The following is a 21,754-nucleotide window of genomic DNA, read 5'->3' on the forward strand; positions in this document are numbered from 1 at the left end:
CAAGCCCATTAAGCTGCTATCCTGGCCACAACTGAAGGCCCCACGCCCCGGGGAGGAAACCACTGAAGAGGCGTCCTGCTCTCGGGCACCCAAACCATCAATTAATGTTAACAAGGGAAGGCTCCTAAAGACCCCCAGCGGGGCGCGGAGGGGCCGAGGCCCCGCCTCTGTGACTCAGGAGGTTAAAGGGCCTGGGCCAGCCTGAGAGCTCAGAGTGTCCAGATGGAGTGTGGCAGCAGCAGGAAGGTCACCATCCAGCTGGTGGACGAGGAGGCAGGGCCCGGAGCCAGGGGCCCCCAGCCCTTTCGAGGCCAGGTCTACGAGGCCATCCGCGCGGCCTGCCTGGATTCAGGGGTCCTGTTCCGCGACCCTTGCTTCCCTGCTGGCCCTGATGCCCTTGGCTATGACATCCTGGCACCTGACTCCGAGAAGGCCAAAGGGGTGGAGTGGAAGAGGCCCCATGTAAAGTGGGGCTGGGGCCGGGCCCCGGGTCTGAGGGAGGAGGCTGGGTCTGAGGGAGGAGGCTGGGTCTGAGGGAGGAGGCTGGGGTCTGAGGGAGGAGGCTGGGGCCCTGGGCCCTGGGTCTGAGGGAGGAGGCTGGGGGCCTGGATCCTTGGGTCTGAGGAAGGAGGCTGGGGTCTGAGGGAGGAGGCTGGTGTCTGAGGGAGGAGGCTGGGGGCCTAGATCCCCGGGTCTGAGGGAGGAGGCTGGGGTCTGAGGGAAGAGGCTGGGGGCCTAGATCCCTGGGTCTGAGGGAGGAGGCTGGGGTCTGAGGGAAGAGGCTGGGGTCTGAGGGAGGAGGCTGGAGTCTGAGGGAGGAGGACTGGGCCCTGGACCCCTGGGTCTCAGAGCAGGTCCAGCCATCCAGGACTCAGGGAGGCCCAGGGAGGCTGAGCCCGGCTCGGGGACCTGCTGGGTGGTCCTGGTCAAAGACCCCGTTACCCTGGAGCAGGAGGGGACGCAGCACCCGAGCGCCCCGCTCTCCCTCCCTCCGGGGCTGAGGTCTGGCCTCCCCCCAGGAGTTCTGCGCCGAGCCCCAGTTCATCTGTGAAGACATGAGCCGCACGGACGTGTGTCAGGGGAGCCTGGGTGAGACCCCCGTCCAGGCCCTGTCCTTGCCTCCCGTCCCGCTCTCCCTCCCCTCGGCCTGTGCCCTCCTTCCTCCTCACCCAGCCTCCCCCCAGGTAACTGCTGGCTCCTGGCGGCCGCCGCCGCCCTCACTCTGCACCCCCGACTCCTGTGCCGCGTGGTCCCCCCTGGACAGGGCTTCCAAGATGGCTACGCAGGTGTCTTCCACTTCCAGGTAGAAGCCAGGTCCCCTGTGCAGGCCTCTGCCGCCCCGTGGTGACAGGGACTTCACAGTGGACACTGTCCCTGTGGGGCTCTGGGCCTGGGGCAGCAGGGGCAGGGGTGGGGCCGGGGAGGACTGGCGTTGGAGCCCGGTTGGAGCCGTGTCCCCTCCCCTGCCAGCTCTGGCAGTTTGGCCGCTGGGTGGACGTGGTGGTGGACGACAGGCTGCCCGTGCGCGAGGGGAAGCTGATGTTCGTGCGCTCGGAGCAGCGGAATGAGTTCTGGGCCCCCCTCCTGGAAAAGGCCTACGCCAAGTGAGGACCCCCAGACCCCACGTGGGCCCCCAAGTTCCAGGGATCCCGAGTCCCCAACCTCCGGAGTCCCCCAGGCATGCCACCAAGGATCCCGCGCCAGGTCACAACCCCAGAACCCTGCTGTCGCGCCGTGCCCTGCCCTTCACCCAGTAGCTCTTTTCTCAAACACGTGGGTGTTTTAGGTGCCGGTGGACACCGTGCCTCTGTTCCACTCATTCATTTTTATGGGGCGCTGAGGACGGAACCCAGGGCCCATCTGAGCCAAGCGAGCGCCACGCTGAGCCCTGGCCCGGCCCCCAGCCCCGGCCCCTCACATAAGTCCCAAGGACCCTGACATCTCCTGAAAGACCCCAGGCTCTCCAGATCCTGTGTTGTTCCCCGCTGGGGACCTGTGATCACAGGCCACCTCCCCTGTTGAGGGGCTCATCTAGAGAACCTCCAAGACAGTGCATGTAACCCCGGGACCCCCAGAATCTGACTCGCCCACCCCGAGGCTCTGGATGCCTGACAAGCCCAGGCAGATCCCCCCAAAGCAGACGTCTCCCCAGAAACTCAACGCTTTGGACCCAGGGCTGGACTCCCAGGACCGGACACAGCGCAGGCCCCAGGGCCCTCTGTCCAGGCTCCAAGGGTTTCTAGCAAGTGTCATGGGTCCCCACCTCCAGCATCTGAGAGTTTCAGGGATGCCCCTGGGGGTCCCCACCTGGGACAGAGGCCCCAGGTGGGAGATCCTCAGCCCCGCCCCCGCGCACAGGCTCCACGGCTCCTACGAGGTGATGCGAGGCGGCCACATGAACGAGGCCTTCGTGGACTTCACGGGCGGCGTGGGCGAGGTGCTCTACCTGAGGCAGGACACTCCAGGCCTCTTCTCTGCCCTTCGCCACGCCCTGGTCAAGGAGTCCCTTGTGGGCGCCACTGCCCTGGTGAGAGCTGCTCCCCCACACAGACCCCTATCGGGACCAGAGCAGAGGCGGGGTGCGGCGGGAGGGGAGCTTCCCGTCCTCCTCCTCTCAGCTTCTGCTGCTGGCTTATTCTCTCCCACACATCCAACTGGAGAAGGTTAGATGGAAAGGTTATTTGCTCTTCCAACTAAAAGCTTCAGGAACAGCTGGATCTAGGTGCTCAGAGGATGTTGCAAACGTGTTTTTCTATCCTGGAACGGAGTTAGTCTCACACTTGGGTAGGCTTTTTCGTCATTAGGGTACAAAGGGTATCCCATGCCACCCAAAAGGTCAAAAAATAATAATAAAGAGGGCTGGGGTTGTGGCTAAGTGGTAGAGCAGTGGTAGAGCAGCCCTGCATTCCATCTTCAGTGGCGAAGAAAAAAAGACTAGTTTTGAGAACTTCAGCAGAAGCCCCAGGATTGGGCTTAGCCTGGGTCATGGTGTGTGGAACCGAGACCCCGCCACGCGCTCAGTCATTCCTGGGTTCTCGGACGCACTCACTCAGCCGTGTAGTGAAGCCTCTGCTTGGCGCCTGCTCCTCTGTCTCGGTGTCTCCCCTCCTGGTCTCTGTTCTGAGTCTCCCCAGCCTCAGGAGCCTCTTTCCCTCTGGCCTTGTCTGGTTCATCTCCCCCCTCTCCCCCCTCTCCCCCTCCCCCTCCTGTACTCCCCAACTCCAACGCCCTCTCTGAGCCCCATGCCATTCAGTGCTGGGCTTTGGGTGGCGGGGGTTGGGAGCATGGGGACAGCAGTTGCCCTCCCCGACCCCAGACTCACTGTCTCTGGTCCCCTTCCCAGAGTGATCGGGGCGAGTACCGTACGGAGGACGGGTTGGTGAGGGGACATGCATATTCAGTCACTGGCACACACAAGGTGAGCAGCCCCCACGGGTAGGCTGGCAGGGGGGTGTCCAGGTGCCACCCTACCAATGCTGCTGTCCTTAGATGTCCCTGGGCTTCACCAAAGTGAGGCTGCTGCGACTGCGGAACCCATGGGGCCGTGTGGAGTGGACCGGGGCCTGGAGTGACAGGTGGGAAGGGCCTGGGGTGGGTGGGCGGCTGGGTCCCGCCTGCCCACCCCTCACACCCCGTTCTCCAGCTGCCCACGCTGGGATGCGCTGCCCGCTGAGTGGCGAGAGGCCCTGCTGGTGAAGAAGGAGGATGGCGAGTTCTGGTGAGTTCTCTAGGAGGCACCGAATCAGGGGACTCAGGGTGAGGAGGGACATGGGAGATGTCCTTGGAGATGGGACCTAACAGGGAGACGGCGTCATTCTCAGCGGCAACTTGGGAGTCGGGCTCTATTTTGCAAAGCCAAGAAGTCGTCGAGGTGATGTTTAGGGAATTGTGTGGAGAGCCGCAGCTGGAAGTTTAGGGGCAGCAAAGTCGTCTCTGGGGAGTTTGGAAGGGATGGGGTAGTATTTAGGGAGGTTAGGTGACATTTGGCATTTCTTGAATTTTGGAAGAATTGAGGATTTGAAGGATACTTGTTGATAATTGAGAGTCTGGGGGTCTCAATGGTTGGGGGTTTTGTAAAGGCAATTTGACCATGTTTGGGGGGACTCTGAATCTTGGCTACTTGTGGAGCATTTCTGAGGACTTGGAGACATGGGGGGACCTGGAGGCGCAGCGATTTCTGGAGATCAAGGGGTTCCTGGCAGTATGTAAGGAATTGCAGGGCTTTGTGATTGGGGGAGTCGCTCTGGGGTCTTGAGCTGTTTGGGGTCGGGACTCTGGGGGTGGCCTGGGTGGCTCTGACTGCTGCCGCGTGCAGGATGGAGCTGCAGGACTTCCTCCGCCACTTCAACACTGTCCAGATCTGCTCCCTGAGCCCAGAGGTGCTGGGCCCCAACCCGGCTGGGGGTGGCTGGCACATCCACACCTTCCAAGGTCGCTGGGTACGAGGTTTCAACTCTGGAGGGAGCCAGCCTAGTGCCGGTGAGGCCCAAGCGGGGACCCTGAGAGGCCAGCTGGGGTGGGGGCTTGCACCAGGCGGAAACCCCTTTTTTCTCTCCTCTGGTAGAAACCTTCTGGACTAATCCTCAATTCCGGCTGACCTTGCTGGAGCCCGATGAGGAGGAGGACGATGAGGATGAGGAGGGACCCTGGGGAGGCTGGGGGGCAGGCAGGGCAGGGGGCCCAGCGAGGGGGGGCCGCATCCCCAAGTGCACGGTCCTCTTGTCACTCATCCAGCGAAACCGACGGAAGCTGAGGGCCAAGGGCCTCACTTACCTCACCGTGGGCTTCCACGTGTTCCAGGTGAGGCCCTGGCAGAGCTGAGGCATGGAGGGCAGGGGATTCTTGGGGTATTGCAGGGGCACGGACGGAACTGGGGATGGGTCAGAGGAGAGAGGGAGCTGAGGGAGGGTGTCTGGGAAAGACTAAAGGGACAGGGTGGGGACAGACTGGGGACCAGGAGGGGGACCAAGAGGGCCGACATGGGACTAAAGGGCACAGATAAGGGAAGGGAAGGTTGGGAAGGAGTCAGAGGGAACCTGGGTCAGGGACGGGGTCAGAGGTTCAATAAAGACCCAGGACCAAAGACATGGGAAGGGTCTGGAGGGGAGGTGGGGGCTCTGAGCAGTGGCACCCCCTGCTGCTGCTGAGTCCAGCGGCCACACTCTTCCTTCTTACAGATCCCAGAGGAGGTGGGTCTCAGATGTGGCCCAGCGCCCATCCCTCGACCAGCCCTGGGGCTGGGTCGACCAGCGCTGGAGGGGAAAAGTCGGGGTCTGGGGGCCGGGCGGGCTCGGCCAGGTGGTCTGGGGTGCAGTGGGTGGGAGGTCTTGGGGAGGGAGCTCGGGCGGGTGGTGGTCATGCCCCGCTGCCCGCAGCTGCTCGGCCTCTGGGACTCCCCGCGCAGCCGCGCACTCCTACCGAAACTGCTGCGCGCCGACCGCTCGGTCTTCTGCGCCCGTCGCGACGTGAGCCGCCGCTGTCGCCTGCGCCCCGGCCACTACCTGGTGGTGCCCAGCGCCTCCCAGGAGGGAGACGAAGCCGACTTTACGCTGCGCATCTTCTCAGAGCGAAGCCACACAGCAGTGTGAGCCGGGGAGCCCCGCCCCGACCACGCCCCTCCCGCTCGGGACCACGCCCCTCCAGGGACCACGCCCTCCCGCCCGGGACCACGCCCAGCCCCAGCCCCGCCCCACGATCCCAGGCCGGTACCTACCCCCGGCCCAGTCCCTGACCCTCAGCCTGGCGGGGATGTGCCTTGGGTCCCAAGACCCCACCCTACCCCGCTGGGACCCCGCACGCCCCGCATCCCAGTCTTGGGGAACAGCCCCCCTCCACATTGCCTGTCCATAATCTGCAGGGAGATCGATGACGTGATCAGCGCCGACCTGGAGGCCCTCATGGTGAGGGGCTGCTGTGGGAGGGGGCGACGAGGGAGGGATGGGCTTTGGGTTAGGACTAAGCGCCCCCTGTCCCGTTCCGCAGGTCCCCTACAAGCCCCTGGAGCTGGAGGTGGCACAGCTGTTTCTGGAGCTGGCTGGGGAGGTGAGGGGGCCCTGGGCTGCGGGGCAGTCCCTCCCGATTTCCTGCTCTCCAGCCCCCTCGTCCTAGGCGGCTCCCCCTGTGCGCTCTCTCATGAACTTCTTTTCCGGAGAAGTCCAAGCCTCTTCCCGCCTTGAGCCTTCCTTCAGCAGTACCCTCTAATTTTCCTTCCTTTGCACCTCCTGCCAGGCTCACGCCTCAACTTTCCAAAGTGCCCTTCTATGGAAGCTGCCCCTGTCACCCAAAGGTGAACCCTGAGAAAGGACAGGCCTGGGGTTCTCCCAGTCTCTGTCACATCCCCAGCCCAGCCTAGCTCAGGGCCTGGCCCAGAGCAAAGGGCCTCACAAGCGACTCTTTCCCTGACCAGGAGGAAGAACTCAATGCCTATCAGCTCCAGACCTTGTTAAGCATTGCCCTGGAACCTGGTGAGTTCGGGTGGAGGACTGCTGGCCAGGGGTCATACAACTCAGAGCTGGACCCCAGAGCTCCCCACGTGTGCTCATCCATGATGCTGCTGGGGGTCAGGCCGCAGGAACCTTGGTTCAACCTGGCAGCCTCTCCCTGCACGTGCTCCATGGTGGATCCTGTGGCAAGCCCGTGCCAAGGCCACTTGGCTCCCCCTCCTCTGAGGCACGTGTGAGCAGACTGGCGCTCCCTGCCGGGTTCAGACCTCAGCTCTGCTAGTTAGAGCAATTGCAGGCTCTGAGTCTGTATAAAATGCCTGCTGTGGGGAGCTAGGTCCCACAGAGTGCTCATGATGGCTGGCATGCAGGGATTGACAGTTTTCTTCTTGTAGCCAGGACCAACACCAGGCCCAACACCAGGACCCCTAGAGAGATCGGCGTCAGGACCTGTGAGCAGCTGCTGCGGTGTTTTGGGGTACATGGGGCAGTGCATGAGGGGATGTTGGGGGTCTCTCTTTTTTTCTGGAGACATTGATCTTAACCAGACTCCCCCATCCACAGCACGGGCCAAGTTTGGCCCTGCACCACTTCCAGCAGCTCTGGAGCCACCTGCTGGTGTGGCAGGTAAGTTGGGGGGGGGCCTGCAGGGCAGCCTCTCTCTGCACAGACACCCTGTGGGCCATCAAGGGCCCAGAGAAGGGGGATGGGGTGGGGATGGGCGGGGACTGGACCACTCTTCATCTACTTGGAGTGACCTGGCTGGGATGTCCCTAGCTGGTCCATCATCCCTCTGAGGTTGCTCTAGGGGCACTGAATGTCTCAGGGATGGAGAGTAGTCTCTGGTCCTGGGTTGAAATCTCAGCTTCCAGCTGAGCCCCTTTCTGGCGGTGACCCCAGCCAAGTCCCCTCCCTTCCTAGGGCCCTTACTTGGCCACTAAGACCCCTGTGAGGAGGCAGGGATCAAAGATGTCTGCACAGATGACAGCGATAAGTCACCATTTACTGAGCCCTCCCTGCGCCTTTGTGGGTGGAAGCGCGACTTGTCCCCACAGGCCCTTGAGTTGCTTTTGTTCCCATGTCACAGACGGGAAAATGGAGGCACAGAGTGGTTAAGCTGCTGGCCTGGGGCCTGGGGCCGGGAGAGCAGCTGCAGCCCGGGCTATGTGGCCTCGGAGGCCTGGTTTAGCCTCTTCAGCATGCTCGGCCACTGCTCGAGGGCCTGGGCGGGGGGTGGGGGACCACTGACCTCCACTCCCCACCCAGGCCACGTTTGACAAGTTTGACGAGGACTCATCAGGCACCATGAACTCCTACGAGCTGAGGCTGGCGCTGAATGCTGCAGGTGTGGACAGGGTCCCTGGGGTGGCCATGGGGACAGGGCCTGGCCCTCCTCCTTCTACACCAGTCTCAGCTCTGGGTGCCACTCAGCTGTGACCAGTCCTTTGTTGCCATTTCCTGGCAGGGACTGGGCGACCCTGGAAAAGGCCAGATGGGAAGGCAGGGAGGGAGCCCCCGTGTAGTGGGGGAGGGTGGGGTGGCCTGGGAGGTGGTGAGGTGGGTAGGGGTGCTCCAGGAAGGGAAGACTGGCAGCTGGTGCCTGAGAGGCCCTGGCTTTCCGGGCAGGGTGAAGGAGTGTTCTGGATTCTGGAGAGCTGGGGTTGGAGTCCGCTGCCACTCCCTCTCCTTGGGTCCCTATCTGTGACCTGGCCTAGCGCAGGGTGGCTGCAGGAGCCCGTGGAAGTTAGAAAAGCGGGGGAGAGGGCTCCTGTGTAGGACCAAGGAGGGGCTGGTCGGCACTGGGAACCCTCGGCTCCTGAGCCACACCTCAGCCCTTCTGGCACCACAAAGTAGGCTGGGTGACTGTGACCCAGTGGGAGTGACAGAGTGAGACCCAGAGGGGGGGGCCAAGTGTTCAGGGATGTGTAGGACAAGATGAGCCAAAGTTGCGAACCAGGGCGCTGAGTCTGACACAGGAACAGAGAGAATGACCCAGAACAGGGGGAAGGTCTGACCGTTTGTTCGTTGACCTGGTACCTGCCAGGAGTTATTCAAGGCAGAAGAAAACTGACCTTGAGAGTGTCTCTAGTAGGAATTCACACAGAGGGCAACCGCAGGGCCCTGGCTCTTTCTCAGGGCCTTCTGTCTGCCCTGGGCACAGCACCCACCACCCCAACACCTGAGAGCAGATGCCATGTCAGAGACCTACAGCAGGTCACTCGGCCAGGAAGGTTTCCTGGCCAGGTTTTCCTGACCGGAGACTCAGCTCAGCCTAGCACTACAGAAATGCACTTGATAGATGCCTGGGGAGGGCTCTTTTTTTTTCTTTTTGGCAGCAGGGATTGAATCCAGGGCTGCTTAACCACTGAGCCACATCCCCAACCCTATCTATCTATCTATCTATCTATTTAGAGATAGGATCTCACTAAGTTGCTTAGGGAATCACTAAATTGCTGAGGTTGACTTTGAACTTGCAATCCTCCTGCCTCAGCCTCCTGAGATGGGACTGCAGACGTGTCAGGTGCCCACTAATAACTACCTGTTAAATGGATGAGTGTGCAGTTAGGTGCAGTGGAAGCTGGTGAAATTGTCCTGGTAACTGTGTACCTGGACATGTGGGGACGGAGGAGGAGAGGGTCATCAGGCAACCCTGAGTGTCTGAGGGGTGGAGGATCATGTGGCGTTTTTTTGAAAGGCTCTGTTAAGATTCTATAGCAAAGGTGACTTTGAAACTACTTCTGATGTAGAACATGGAGAAACGACTAGCGTCAGACTGATGAAAATGTTTGCATACAGTTATTCTCCAGTGCTCAGTGGCAGAGAGAAAGTATTACAGCCCTTAAAAGGAACAAAAAGCCAGTAATAAAAAAGCACAGACATATAATACCAGCAACTCGGGAGGCTGAGGCAGGAGGATTACAAGTTAGAGGCCATCTCAGCCATTTAGTGAGACTCCCCCTTTAAAAAAATATTTATTTATTTGTTTTTAGTTGTAGTTGGACGCCATACCTTTACTTTATTTATTTTTATGTGGTGTTGAGGATCGAACCCAAGGCCTCGCACATGCTAGGCGAATACTCCACGGCTGAGCCACAACCCAGCCCTAGTGAGACCCTTTCTCAAAATATAAAATAAAAAGAGATGGGGATGTGGCTCAGGGTTAAGTGCCCCTGAATTCAATCCTCAGTACCAAAAAACAAACAAACAAAAAAGGAACAATAATAGGTGCCTGCCACAGTAAACATGATAAGCCATTCCATTCTCACACTAGTGTGTGGGTCCAGACTGTCACATTACCCCTTCGACAGATGGGGACGGGCTCAGAAGTGTAAGGTGCGGCCTGTGGCCCCCCAGCTGGGACTTGAACCCAGGCCACATGCAGAATGAGGGGGAGCGGAGCCCTGTGGTGTCAGCATCTCCCGGGACTTGGCTGGGCTCACGGGGCACCTCCCTCTAGGCTTCCATCTGAACAACCAGCTGACCCAGGCCCTCACCAGCCGCTACCGGGACAGCCGTTTGCGTGTGGACTTTGAGCGCTTCGTGTCCTGTGCTGCCCAGCTCACCTGCATCTTCCGTGAGTGCCACCCCGTGCCCCTTGCTTGGGGCACAAGGAGAATGCCTCCCGTGGCTGGGGGACTGGGATGGGGGCTCACCCTGCCCTTCTCTGCACAGGTCACTGCAGCCAGCACCTGGATGGGGGCGAGGGGGTCGTTTGTCTGACCCGCAGACAGGTGGGCCTGGGCTCAGGTACAGGGTGGCTCTGGTGCCCGCCCAGGACCCTGCCTCCAGCCTGCCTCTTGTTTCTCTTGCCCAGTGGATGGAAGTGGCCACCTTCTCCTAGGATGTTAGGTCAGGAGCACCGGCTGCTGGAGGCAGGGAGACGCAAGGCCACCTCTGCTCCGAGCCCTCCGCCCCCTGCCTGGAGACACCCGCCCTCACTGGGTGGCACCTGAGCATGGCTGAGTCCTGGCCACCAGCGGCTGGCCGAGCGCCCCTCTGTGCACCTCGGTCTCCTTGCCTGCACACAGAGCCGGGTCTGCAAGGCCCCTCCTGACCAGACTGTGTGGACTGGGCCTGGCTCTGGCTGGGCACGGAGGGGCCTGTGACATCCTCTTATCTAACTCCCGGATGGGATGGATGGGGACCATGGGCTCCTGTGCTTTCCTGAGAGAGAACAGAGACAGCAGAGGGAAGGAGGACACGGGAGGAATCCTTAAAAATATTACATGTTTTATTATCCTGTCCCCAAAAGGGTGGTTTATCCAGAAACCAAGAAAAAAAATCAATCAGAATAAACTCAAAACGGGGTGGGGGGACCTTCAACTACCAGGCAGCCAGTCCAGCAGCCCACCTCCACCTCAGGAGGCCCCCAGAGACCCCTGCCCAACCCAAACGAGGAGAAAAATCAGTGAGGGACCGGGGAGGGCAGCAAATCAGCTATGTCTTCATTACGAGAGCGAGAGGCGGCAAAGATATGTTGCTAGGTGAATATATATTTATATAATAAATCCGTAAGTTAATAAAGTAAATAGTAATTCTCTGAAAGTTTTTAATTTTTTAGGTTTTTTTAAAATTTATTTTTAATTTTTTTTTTGTTTTTTGGTGAATTTTTAAATTTTTATTGTTCTGTTTTTGTGGGTTTTTTGTTTTGTTTTGGTCCTTAGAAAATCTGAGACCAGACCAAACAAGGCCAAGGCCGGCTGGGCTGGTGCTGGGGTGAGGGCTGGCTGCCAGACCAGGCCCCTGGGATCACAGATGGCGGGGACGGGGAGCAGGGGGGCTGTGGTCCACTGGGCAGCTGTGGTGCCCCCTGCTGGACCCTTTGCAGGGCAGGGCGGTTCCTGGACAAGGCACATGGGGCTTTGGCCTGGATGTGGGAGGCCTTGGAAGGACCTCAGGGGCAAAGGAAGGGACCTGGATGTGGAGGGGTGTCCCCAGGGCACAGAGGGGACCTGTGTTGCTGTGGGGATCCATTGTCCCCTCCACATAGGTTAAAAAAAAACCAACACATAATATATATTTACCTGACCAGAGGTGCTGACCCCAAAAGTCTCCCTTCCCCCACCTGATGGGGGGACCTCCTGGCCAACCAATGAGAGAGGACAGAGCCCGCCCAGCCCCTCCCTGCCCACCCCACCCAAGGACCGGCAGAGAGTGCTTTGCATAGATACAGAGTCAGGGGAGGGGGGCTCCCGGCCCCTCCGGGAGGCCGCGAAGCGGGCGTCGGGGTTCCCAGGCAGGGCCTCACAGGTCACTCTCCCCGTAGAGGGCCGTGGAGAAGGACTTGTAGTCGAGGGCCCCGGGCACGGCGTCGGGGCCCTGGTAGGGCGCCATCCGGGCGATGCAGTACTCGGCCTGGTCGGGGGGCAGCTCCCTCCGCAGCTCCTCGGCCGTGATGAAGTTCTGGGGGTGGCAGGAAGGACTCTGAGCCACCCTGTGCCCCAGTACCAGCTTTGATCCCTGCTGTAGGGAACCCTCCTGCCAGCCCCAGTTCCCTCCAGCATCTCGCTCACCTTGTCCCCGGCCAGGACCTTGAAGGAGGCGATGACCTGGTCAGCGGTATCTGTGTCAGTGGTCTCCCTTGACATGAAGTCAATGAAGGCTTGGAAGGTCACAAGGCCGCTGTGGTTGGGGTCGACCACGCTCATGATGCGGTTGAACTCAGCGTCGCCCTGCGAGGTGATGGGGCGGGTGACAGATGGCACTTAGTGGGGAAGGGGCACCGGGCTGGGACTGGTGGCGTGGGTCTGAGGGGCAGGGCAGGAGAGCAGGGCTGGAGTCCAGCCTGCCTTAATGGCGTGGGCCAGGCAGAGCTTGCACCTGGCGGCCCAGGCCCAGGCCTCGGTGGCCCCTCTGCCCACCCCACGGCCTCAGGATGTGGGGAGTCAGGGTCTACTGCCCCCCGCCCCAGGCTCACGAGGTAGCTCTGGAGGTGGGGAAGAAAGAAAAGAGAGAAAGAGAAAGGAAAAGGGAGAGAGCGGGAGGGCTGCCCCCCGTCTCTGGAGACTTCTGGGGAGGAGGGGCTGGGGAGTCATCGGAGGGACCCCAGCCCAGCAAGCGCAGCAGTGCAGGACGGCTGTGCCTCCTGGCGGAGGAGTGTCCCCGAGGACATGGAAGCTCTGCAGGCGTGAGGGGGCGGGAGGAGGAGGAGCGGTGGCAGGGGAGGCAGAGGCTGCATACCAGGCTGTATCCTGTGGAGATAAGCAGAGCCCTGAAGTCATCGGAGTCCATGCTGCCTGTCTGCTTCTGCTCCCAGGACGCAGGCATAGCAGAGGAGGCCAGGCCCAGAGGAGGCAAGAAGGGCCGCCCCATGTGCACAGCGGGCAGACAGGACAGTGGCAGGAGCGGGGAGACAGGAGGCCAGAGAGACCAGGTAAGGGGGAAAGTGTCGGAGAGACACGAGGGCAGGGAGGTGGCAAGAGAGCCGTGAGATGGCACACACGATGGCAGGAGAGGCGGAGGGGAGGGGAGGAGAGAGAAGGAGAGAGAGAGCAGTTAATCGCCGTCCTCGGGGCCCAGGGTGCGCGTACCTGCCGGTCGTTCTCCACGTCGTAGCCCAGGCTGATGAGGCAGGCCTTGAACTCCTCGGGCCCCAGCGCCCCGCCATGGTCCTGCCGGGGCCATCCAAGGTGGGAGTGCGGGAGGGGTGGTGTGGAGACCAGGCCGCAGAGGTGGGAGGGGACCCAGGCACATGCAGAGGGCGGGGGGACACACGGGGAAGGGAAACAGAGTTAGAGGCAACACAGATGAGGGTATGGCCAGGGACAGCTGGGGCAGGATCCAGCTGGGGCCTCGGCCCAGGGGGCCTGAGGCAACCAGGGACCTTCCTGGCCTCCTCTGGGCAGTGGTGACAATGAGAACCCAGTCCTGGGTGCAGGAGGGAGCGGGGGCTCTCCTTGCCTTTGTGATTTGGGCTGGGAGAGAGGGCCACCAGGGCCAGAGGGGCAGCGCTAAGGCTGGACTCTACACACAGACGCCAGGTGATGGCACGTCAGCCAGCAGGGCTGGGTGCTTAGGGCCTCTAAAGGACACAGTGTGTGGGGGCCAGATTCCCAGGCCAGGTCTTAAATCCTGGGAATGCAGGGACTTCTTGAGCCGCAAGGTTTTAGCCACAGGCAGCAAGGATGTGCCCCCCCACTTCTCCTGTGTGCGCCCCCCGACTTCTCCTGTGTGCGCCCCCCGGGTCACTGGCTGAGATCCCGCCAGGCCTGAGTGGCGGCTGATGCTTAGAGATGTGAAGGTACAGACAGATGCAGAGATGGAGGGGCCAGACGGGATGGTGACAGGGGAGGGAGGGACCGCAGCAGGGGGATGTCCACCTTGTCGAAGTGGTTGAAGGACGCCCGGAATTCTTGCATCTGCTCCTGGCTGATGCCCTTGGCATCCCGGGTGAGGATCTGGTTCTCCACCTCGTTGATAGTGCGGGCGATGGTGGTGAGCAGCTGCTCCCAGCCCACGCGCACGTGCTGGGGAGGGGCAGGGCAAGGGCAGGGCATGAGCACAGGTGTGGTGGCTGGTCGGGGTCTCCCCTGAGGCCTCTTGGGGCCTCTCTAGCCCCACACCCTCCTGCATGTGGGGCGTGGGGCCTCCCTGCCGCCTCTGCCAACCACTGGTTTCATTCACTCCGGGGATGAACACGGCAGGGGGCAAGGACCCGACACCCTGTGCCAAGATCCACATGGCAGCTCTTTAGAGGCAGGCTGGCCAGTGCTCAACCTCGGCTCTGGGGATGGGAAACAGTGGTTTGTGGCATTTGTGGACCAGCATGATGAGACCATGTTACCAGGGTTGATTTCAAGCCACCAAGGGGACCAGCTTCAAAACTCTCACCATGCTGGTACACTGCCCTTGCACATAGTCAGGGTCTGGGGGAGGCTTCCAGGTCCCTGGGTGAGTCCAACCCAAGATAGGTGTTGCCATGGTGATGGGGGAGTACAGGTAGGACTTTTTTTTTTTTTGGTACTGGGAATTGAACTCAGGGGCACTTGACTACTGAGCCACGTCCCCAGCCCTATTTTGTATTTTATTTAGAGACAGGGTCTTACAGAGTTGCTTAGCGCCTTGCTGGTGCTGAGGCTGGCTTTGAACTGATAATCCTCCTGCCTCAGCCTCCCGAGCTGCTGGGATTATGGGTTTGCGCCACCACGCTGGGCTGAACTAATCTTTAACAAATTTTAAATAGCAAAGAAACATTTCCACCAGAGAGCCTGGCGAGCGGCGGAGCCCAGCTGGGCCTGCGCACCTCCATGGTGTAGTTGGTGTGCTTGTTGTCGAAGATGAGGGCCTCCTGGATGAGCTGGTGCTGCTGCTCCAGCAGGTCCAGGTTGGGCTTATAGTCCACGATGCTGCGCTCGTACTGCTTCAGGTGGCTCAGCTGGTCCTCCAGGGTCCCGTTCATCTCAATGGAGATGCGTCCGATCTCCTGCAGGAAGGCAGCGCCGCCAGGGGTGAGACCACTCCGGCCAACCCCGGGGGGCTCTCCAGCCTGGAGTCCTGGGCCACAGGACTGCTGACCTAAAGGCCAGCTGCTCTGGGTTACCCGCTCTGGTCCTCCTCTCAAGTAAAAGCAGCCACCATGGGGAGTCCGTGGGCCATGTGCGTCATACCCCTAAGCTCACTGAACCCTGGTCCCTCTGTGAGGCCTGCACCTAAAACAGGCCTGACCACAGACGTGGGAACATGGAAGCTCAAGGGGCTGGTTATTGCAGTAAGAGGCAGCCAGGATTTGAGCCTGGGCCTGTGGCTCCTGACCGTGGACCCTCAGGTCCAAGGCTCTACAGGCTGAAGAGACAGCACTGAGCCCAAAGGCTGGCCCTCCTAGGCCCCCTCCCCAGGCTTGCTGAGTTTAAAGAGGCTGCTCACTATTGGCCTGGTCCACAGCGAGTATTCACTAGGAGGTGGCTGGAGTTGCTATCAGCAGTGCCACAAACCCTGTCGCTCAAGAGGGTCCCTGGGGAGCTGCTGTGAGCACCGACTGTCTTGGTCACTGCTCTGTGGTATCTCTCCTGTGGGGCTAGCACAGAGCAGCGGCCAAATGCATTTGCTGGGGGGGAATGGAGAGCTTCCACCCCACTCTGGAGACAGAACTAAGGTGCAGAGGTGTGGCTGGCACGAGGCGCAGCGCGCAGGGAGGGGCTGCTCTAGCCTCACCTGCCCGAGCCTCGGCCAGGTTCCTGTCTAGTGCTGCCACTTTTGCCCACAGAACTTGGTGGCCCTCCTAGTCCTGGAGGGTGATCAGGGGTCCTAACAAGCCCAGGGGCCACAGGGACCCTCTGACCAAGAAGCTCGCTCAGGTGCGTGCTCCACTTCGCCCACGCCCAGGGCAAGGGGGGGCGCCCTCACCTCCATCTTGGTCTGGATCCAGGGCCCCACCACGTTGGCCTGGCTCGAGAACTGGCGGCGGAGGTGCTCGTTAGACTGCTGCTTGCTCTGCTCTTCCAGAAGTGCACGGTCCCTCTTTGGCACCAGCTGTTGCACCTGGGGACACGTGGCAGGAGTGGTCAGGGCTGTGGGCTCTCCTGCCCGGCTGGCTCCACCAGCCTTTCCCTCGAGGGGCTCTGGCCCACCTTCTCCCACTTGGAGTTGATGATCTGGGGGGTGACGGTGGTGTAGGGGTTGCTGCCAGACAGCTTGATGTGGTTGCTCTCTGCGATCCTCTGGGCCTCCTTGTGGATGGCCAGGATGGCCTCCCGCTCCCTGTCGGCGTCGGGGAGGGTGGACTTGAACTGGTCGTGGGCTGAGATCAGGCCCTAAGGGAAGGAGTAAGAATGAGGGGGGCAGCCTGGACCTCCTGGGCCCCCAGAAGGGAGCAGGGCCCCGGGGCCGGGCAGACCTCGATCTCCTCGATGGTGTGAACGATGAACATGTCCTGCAGGTCCTCCATGGCGCTCTCCATCCAGTTGTTGAAGGGCGCGGCCCGCTTGGCGTACTCCAGGTGCAGCTGGTCAATGGTCTCCAGCTGCTTCTCTGTTTTCTGTAATGGGCGGACAGGGACAAGGACAGAGCCAGGAGGGCAGGTCAGCGGGTGAGTAGAGGAAGGAGGAGTCCAAGGGGCACTAAGGAGGGTCAGGAGAAGCCCCTGGACTTGGACATCATCCTCACTACCCACCATCCTCAAGGACAGTCAGGGCCCAGGGCTCCACCAGTGACCCAGCCCCTCCTCACCTCCAGGGCTTCCCTGCGGCTGTGGGTCAGAGAGCCTAGGGCGTCCCACTGGTCACAAATCTTCTGACACCGAGTGTTGACATTGTGGGAATCATAGTAATCCAGCTCGCTGTGGGCCAGGCAGATGGCAGTGAGACCCCAGGCAAGGGGTGTAGCTGCACCCTGCCCCAGGGGTCCCAGGGCCAACACTGGAGGGCAGTAGTAATCAGCTGCCCAGGGCAGGAGGAGTGGGGGGGCAGGAGTAGTGGCTTCTAAACAACCGGGGTGTGTGTGTGTGTGTGTGTGTGTGTGTGTGTAGTGCAGCCCTAACAGGCCTGGGATTTTGGCTGTTCCTTGATTTAAAGAACACCCGGCAGAGTGCAGAGGCTCAAACCACGGGCTCTGGAATGTGGTCGATGATGACTGACCCCTGGTGATCCTGGCTGAGTGTACCCCCTACTCCAGATGCCTCCGTTTTCTTATCTGTGACGTGGGATGAGTCTATGGGGGTGTCCAGTCAGTTCATGCACATGAAGTGCTCAGAGCAGCCTCTACACCTCGTAAATACAAGAAGCAACAGCTACTCATAAACGATTTAATTCATTTCAACGGGCAGTAAGAAAAAAAGATGTAACTAGCATGCAATCTCATGATAAGTAACCAATTTGATATTTAAGAAAAAAAGTAAGTTGCCTTAACAGGCAAATAGAATTATCTGAGGTTCGGCTTGCACAGTTCAGTTATCTATGACTTGAAAACATCAATGTCTTGACTGTTTCAAGAGAGAATGACCACATCCCTGTGAACTTTACTCCACTATATTGTCACAATTGTACTACTTTGTTGTTGATAATCTCTTAATGTACCTACTGTAAAAATTAAATTCACAATAGGTACATATGCACAGAAAATATAGCAGACCTAAGGTTTGGTGTTATTCACGGCTTCGGGCATCCATTGTGCCCCCTTGGTACATTCTTGGGCTGTACCCGAGTGAGGGGGCTGCTGCTGTTTGGGAACTATTATTTGGATGACTGTGGCATGGACAGCACTCAAAAAACCCTCCTCTCTCTTCCAGAACAGTTTAGAAAGCCCCCAGGCCCCAGGTCAGGGCAATAGGTCTCATGCAGCTGGCCCAGTCAGCCGGGGGCACCTGCCCATGTCCCTATAGCCCCTACAGCCCCTGAGGGTACCTGCCTCTGGCCTTGCTGTCCTTGGTATGAACATGCAGGACCCTGGGGGGTACCTGTGGAAGCCCTACAGCATCGTCTGGGGCAGATGGGAAGCCCTAGAGCACCCCACAGCAAGGACGGGGGAGCAGGAGGGAAACCAGGGTGCCCACTGCGGGGCTCCCTGGCATTAGCCTGGGTCCCCGTCTTCAGGAATAGCAGGACTCTGGGGACAAGTGCAGCAGGGCAGGGGTGGCTGTGGAAGAGGCAGCTCCAGCCAAGAAGCCTATTTTCGAGCAGACGGCTATTTTGGGAGCCTTGCGGCTTCTTTAGGGCCTGTGGATTTTCCATGAAGTAATGGCCTGGGCCTCCCACTCGCCGGGCCCTCCCTGCCGTGGCCACTGCGCTGGTGGAATAAGGCCCCATTCAGGGGCTCCAGGGGCTCAGTGTACTAATTGTGCACACAAGTTTATCTGCAGGGTGGGGAAGGGAGGGGTGAGACCCGGCTGCCTGGAAGCCTTCACAATAAGTGTATTCTGAGCAGGAGGGAAGAGGTCGGGCAGAACAATGGGCCTACTGTGCAGCCGGGTTCCTCGGGGAAGAGCGGCTGGGAGTGCAACAGACCAGCGGCCCACCCCGCCAGGGGCTGGGGGCCTACATGGTATGGTGGGCAGGGCAGGTGAGGCTCGGGGACCCCTAAAGCCTGAGGACTCAGGACAAGTGGTCAGCAACCTCTTCTCTGCTGGAGGACCTAGAGTTCCTTGTTCCTCATTCAGGGCTGAGGCAGGAGGGGCCAAAGGCTTTACCCCAGAGGGCCCTTCGCGGTATCTAGGAGGTGAAGGCTCAAGGGCCCCATTCCAGGCCACGGTTGGCTGGACCCAGGATGCTTTCCACCACCCCCCAGGGCAGGGCGCAGAGGGCCCACACATACTTGAGTTCCTGGGCAATCGCTGCAATCTGTTCCACGCGGTCCTGGTGTGCGGCCAGGTCACTCTCGAAGGCCTCGTGCTTGCGGATGAGGGCTTTGATGTCTGACAGGGTGGCTGTCTCATAGTCCCGGTGTTTCAGCATGGCCTCCTTCCCTGGGGGTGGGTGCACAGAGGCACTTGGACAGCAGCCCAGCAGCCATGGGGCTGTCTAACTAGGAGGGGAAAGGGGACGTGGACTCCACATCCTTCCTTGCTGAGGGAGGTACTATGAGTCTAGAAACTTCCAGAATCTTCTTCCTTGCCCTCCAGGGATCTCTAGGCCCAAGTATGTTCTGGATGGAGTCTGTGGGCCTGAGACAGCGATCCCCACTCAACCCTTGTGTTCTGAACTCAACCCCCTTTACTGGGAGGGGACCATAGAATTGAACCACAGCAGCAGGGCCAGACAGCTAGACCCCGTTTCTGGTGGGACAGGACCTGGAGAAACACCTGGGCCCAAGGCCCACTCCCCTGGCAGGGCCAGGGAAGGGGCAGCTTCAGGGTCTGGGTTCTCCTGGGAGCCTGGCCCAGAGCCTGCAGCACAGCCTTTGGGAGCCAGGCTCCTCGGGTGTGATCCCACCACACATCTCAGCCCCTTCCCACAGTCCTCTGGCTGTTTATGTGCAGTGGGGCGGGGTCGCTGTGAGGCCCTTTGAAGGGAGGAACACTGTTATTAGTCCTGGAGCCTGACTAATGACAGACCCAGCACAAAGCTCAAGCCAACCCTGCAAGCCAGCGAGGTGACTGCAAGGCACAGAGAGGAGTGCGCCAGCCTGCGGGAGGGGAGTGAGGACCCTGCTCCTAAGGGGCCCTGCTTTAGCTGAGCTCCTCTGCTAGGAGTGGCAGCTCAGAGAGCCCCTTCTGGCTCTGCCCAGAGCACTAACAAACAGCTGCCACCCCGTGTGGTGACTAAGTCTCTGGGTCCCATCCTTCATCTGTAAAATGGGGCCAACAGCAGCAGCTACATGGCATCGGGTTAGTCCAGGCTTCAGTGAGGTGACGTGAGAGTGGTGGGTGCGGAGCCAGTGCTATGCTCATCTCAGCCACCCACAGCCTCATCTGTACGGCAACTACCAGCCACCCCTCGGCAGGGCCTGGCACGCAGGCAAGCGGAGACGCCGCTCTCTGGCCAGCCGGCCGCCCCACCCCCTTGGGAGGCCTGACCGCAGAGGCTAGCGGGCAGTTCCCCTCTCCAGACCGCCTTCTCCTGGGGTGGGAACCAGAAATAGCAGGGTTAGCATTGGGCCTTGGCCACGCTTCAGCAGGCAGCTGGAGGGGCCGCCTGAGGAACCAGGGGGCGGGCCCAGTGGCAGGCCAAGTGGCAGCCAGAGGAGGGACGTGGGGGTTCACTGGTGTTTGGTTGCATTTGCAGGAAATCCAGGTCCCAGTGAGGAGCATCTGATGGACCCTCAGCCCTACAATACTGAGCAGTGATGCTCAAATAGCCAGAGACCCCTAACTAGACTGAGGACGAGTCCTGACTGCTACTGGGGTGCAGGGGACTGCGGGGCCAGCCCCTTCTTTGGTTCAGAGGACAAGCTCCGGTCTCAGGCATGGGAGCTGCCGGGGACTCTGGGCTGATGCAGGCAGGGCTTGATGCCAAACGCCTGTGGCGGAGGGGACGCCTAGCCAGGCAGGGGTATGTGGAGGCTCCTGGACCAGCAGGGCCCGGGCCCAGGACTAAGCTAACTTCTAAACTCCTTAGGTGAAGGCCAGACCCAGTCATTCCCAGGGACAGGGCTCTGGTGGGCCATCGCACCCACGCCCCTCAGGAAACCACTGCCCAGGGTTTCCTGGAGCCTTGGAGAGGGCACTGAAAGACGTGCCCAGAAAGGAAACCCATAGGCACGACACCCCAGCAGCCCTGGAGGAGGAGCACGTGGAGCAAGACAGCAGGGGACAGCTCAGCCTGAGCGCGGGACGTGGGTGCTGTAACCTCTCCTTGCTGTGGCCAGGGGTTCTAGGACAAGGGAAATGCAAACCTTCGCTGGCCCGAGCATTCCCTGGGCAGAAAGCTGCTGCATACAGGCCTGTCTGGGAGAGTGGCTGAAGACATGTTTATTGAACAAACATACGGACTGAACGCCAGCCTCCTTCCCCAGGAGACGGCAGCAGCCATCATGCCCTCCTCCTAGGTACCACTTTATGAGGCACAGGAGAGGGGCCTGCACCCCCCGTCCCTGCCTGGCCATGCCATGTGTCCCTGGCAGAGAGGACCAGGGGATCGCTGTGGATCTGGCACTGCTGTTGGAGAAGAGCAGGCTGAGCTCATGTGAAGGGCACGAGCTGGCCACAGCCAGGGACAGGTGAGGTGGGCACCGGCCTGTGGGACATGTGGAGCTGCCACGGAACCTCTTGGGACAGGGGTGGGGTGGCCTGCCCACACAGCAGGGTGGACAGTGGCTAGCACAGGTCCCAGAGGCTGGACGGAGATTCCGTGAGGAGTGAGGGGCAGAAGAGCCAAGGACCACACCAGGTGAGAAGGGGGATCAGCTGAGCCATGGTGGCAGCAGGGCCAGCAGGGCCAGGAGGCAGTATGGGCCACGAGCAGGAGCAAGGAGCCTGTGGAGGGCTTTTTTGTTTGTCCCCCTCATTCCCACCGGCACCAGAGCTGGGGCTGAACCCAGGGCCTCCGTGAACCCCGCCCCTGGCCTGTGCTTGCTTTTCTTTTCTGGCTTTCCCAGGACTGGTAGTTTTCTGGCCCCTGGAATCTGGAATCTCAACCATGGTGTGGGTCCCGACCGAGGGCCAGGGACGTGATGGAATTCTACATCCCAAGCCAAGGCACAGGCAGCTCTGGGGCCGCCGGGAAACAGGAGGCGACACGAATTCCCTCCAAGTGGACCCATCTTGCAGGGGTCCAGGTCCCTGGCAGGAGGCCCTGAGGCAGGGCAAGGAGGGGCTCCTGCACGTGGCTGGCAGCCAGCGAGCGCCACCGCAGGCCCCACAGCAGAGCCAGAGACAGCTGGGAACACACGAGCTCTTTAGCATGCGGCACCCGCAGTGTGAGATGGGAGCAGACTGTCCCAACACG

The 21,754-nt window shown here is 60.5% G+C and overlaps 2 protein-coding genes across 7 annotated transcripts in view; one reads left to right on the top strand and one right to left on the bottom strand.

Moving 5' to 3' along the window:
- Positions 1-222: 222 nt before the first annotated feature.
- On the top strand, positions 223-10,985 carry Capn12 (calpain 12). Its single transcript, XM_078032899.1, has 21 exons — positions 223-462; positions 1,020-1,089; positions 1,185-1,303; positions 1,471-1,604; positions 2,359-2,527; positions 3,344-3,418; positions 3,490-3,575; positions 3,644-3,718; positions 4,316-4,479; positions 4,565-4,800; positions 5,178-5,189; positions 5,376-5,584; positions 5,858-5,900; positions 5,983-6,042; positions 6,407-6,464; positions 6,836-6,918; positions 7,005-7,067; positions 7,707-7,785; positions 9,898-10,014; positions 10,113-10,171; positions 10,255-10,985. Exons 1-21 carry the CDS (start codon positions 223-225, stop codon positions 10,279-10,281), a joined length of 2,178 nt encoding a protein of 725 aa, XP_077889025.1. The 3' UTR covers positions 10,282-10,985.
- Positions 10,651-21,754, bottom strand: part of Actn4 (actinin alpha 4) — a 69,805-nt gene continuing 58,701 nt past the window's right edge. For 2 of the 6 annotated variants that reach the window (XM_021720366.3, XM_021720367.3), the window contains exons 12-22: positions 18,684-18,834; positions 16,605-16,713; positions 16,273-16,413; positions 16,007-16,189; positions 15,783-15,917; positions 14,683-14,862; positions 13,760-13,906; positions 12,971-13,051; positions 12,621-12,686; positions 11,954-12,112; positions 10,651-11,843 (exon numbers count right to left, since the gene is read on the bottom strand). In XM_021720366.3, the coding sequence (XP_021576041.1) occupies positions 11,685-11,843; positions 11,954-12,112; positions 12,621-12,686; positions 12,971-13,051; positions 13,760-13,906; positions 14,683-14,862; positions 15,783-15,917; positions 16,007-16,189; positions 16,273-16,413; positions 16,605-16,713; positions 18,684-18,834 (1,511 nt within the window). In that variant the 3' untranslated portion in view covers positions 10,651-11,684. The remainder of the gene's footprint in view (positions 11,844-11,953; positions 12,113-12,620; positions 12,687-12,970; positions 13,052-13,759; positions 13,907-14,682; positions 14,863-15,782; positions 15,918-16,006; positions 16,190-16,272; positions 16,414-16,604; positions 16,714-18,683; positions 18,835-21,754) is intronic. The other 4 variants (XM_021720368.3, XM_021720369.3, XM_040279845.2 and 1 more) reach the window with 2 other exon arrangements.

Source organism: Ictidomys tridecemlineatus, chromosome 15, assembly GCF_052094955.1.
Source record: "Ictidomys tridecemlineatus isolate mIctTri1 chromosome 15, mIctTri1.hap1, whole genome shotgun sequence".
NCBI lineage: Eukaryota > Metazoa > Chordata > Mammalia > Rodentia > Sciuridae > Ictidomys > Ictidomys tridecemlineatus.

What these genes read in the sequence shown, in the direction of transcription:
- Capn12 (XM_078032899.1), top strand. Translation starts at nt 223, where the DNA reads ATGGAGTGTGGCAGCAGCAGGAAGGTCACCATCCAGCTGGTGGACGAG. An exon ending in CGTGTGTCAGGGGAGCCTGG is followed by an intron (nt 1,090 to 1,184) that starts GTGAGACCCCCG and finishes GCCTCCCCCCAG; the next exon opens with GTAACTGCTGGCTCCTGGCG. An exon ending in CTGGAAAAGGCCTACGCCAA is followed by an intron (nt 1,605 to 2,358) that starts GTGAGGACCCCC and finishes CCCCGCGCACAG; the next exon opens with GCTCCACGGCTCCTACGAGG.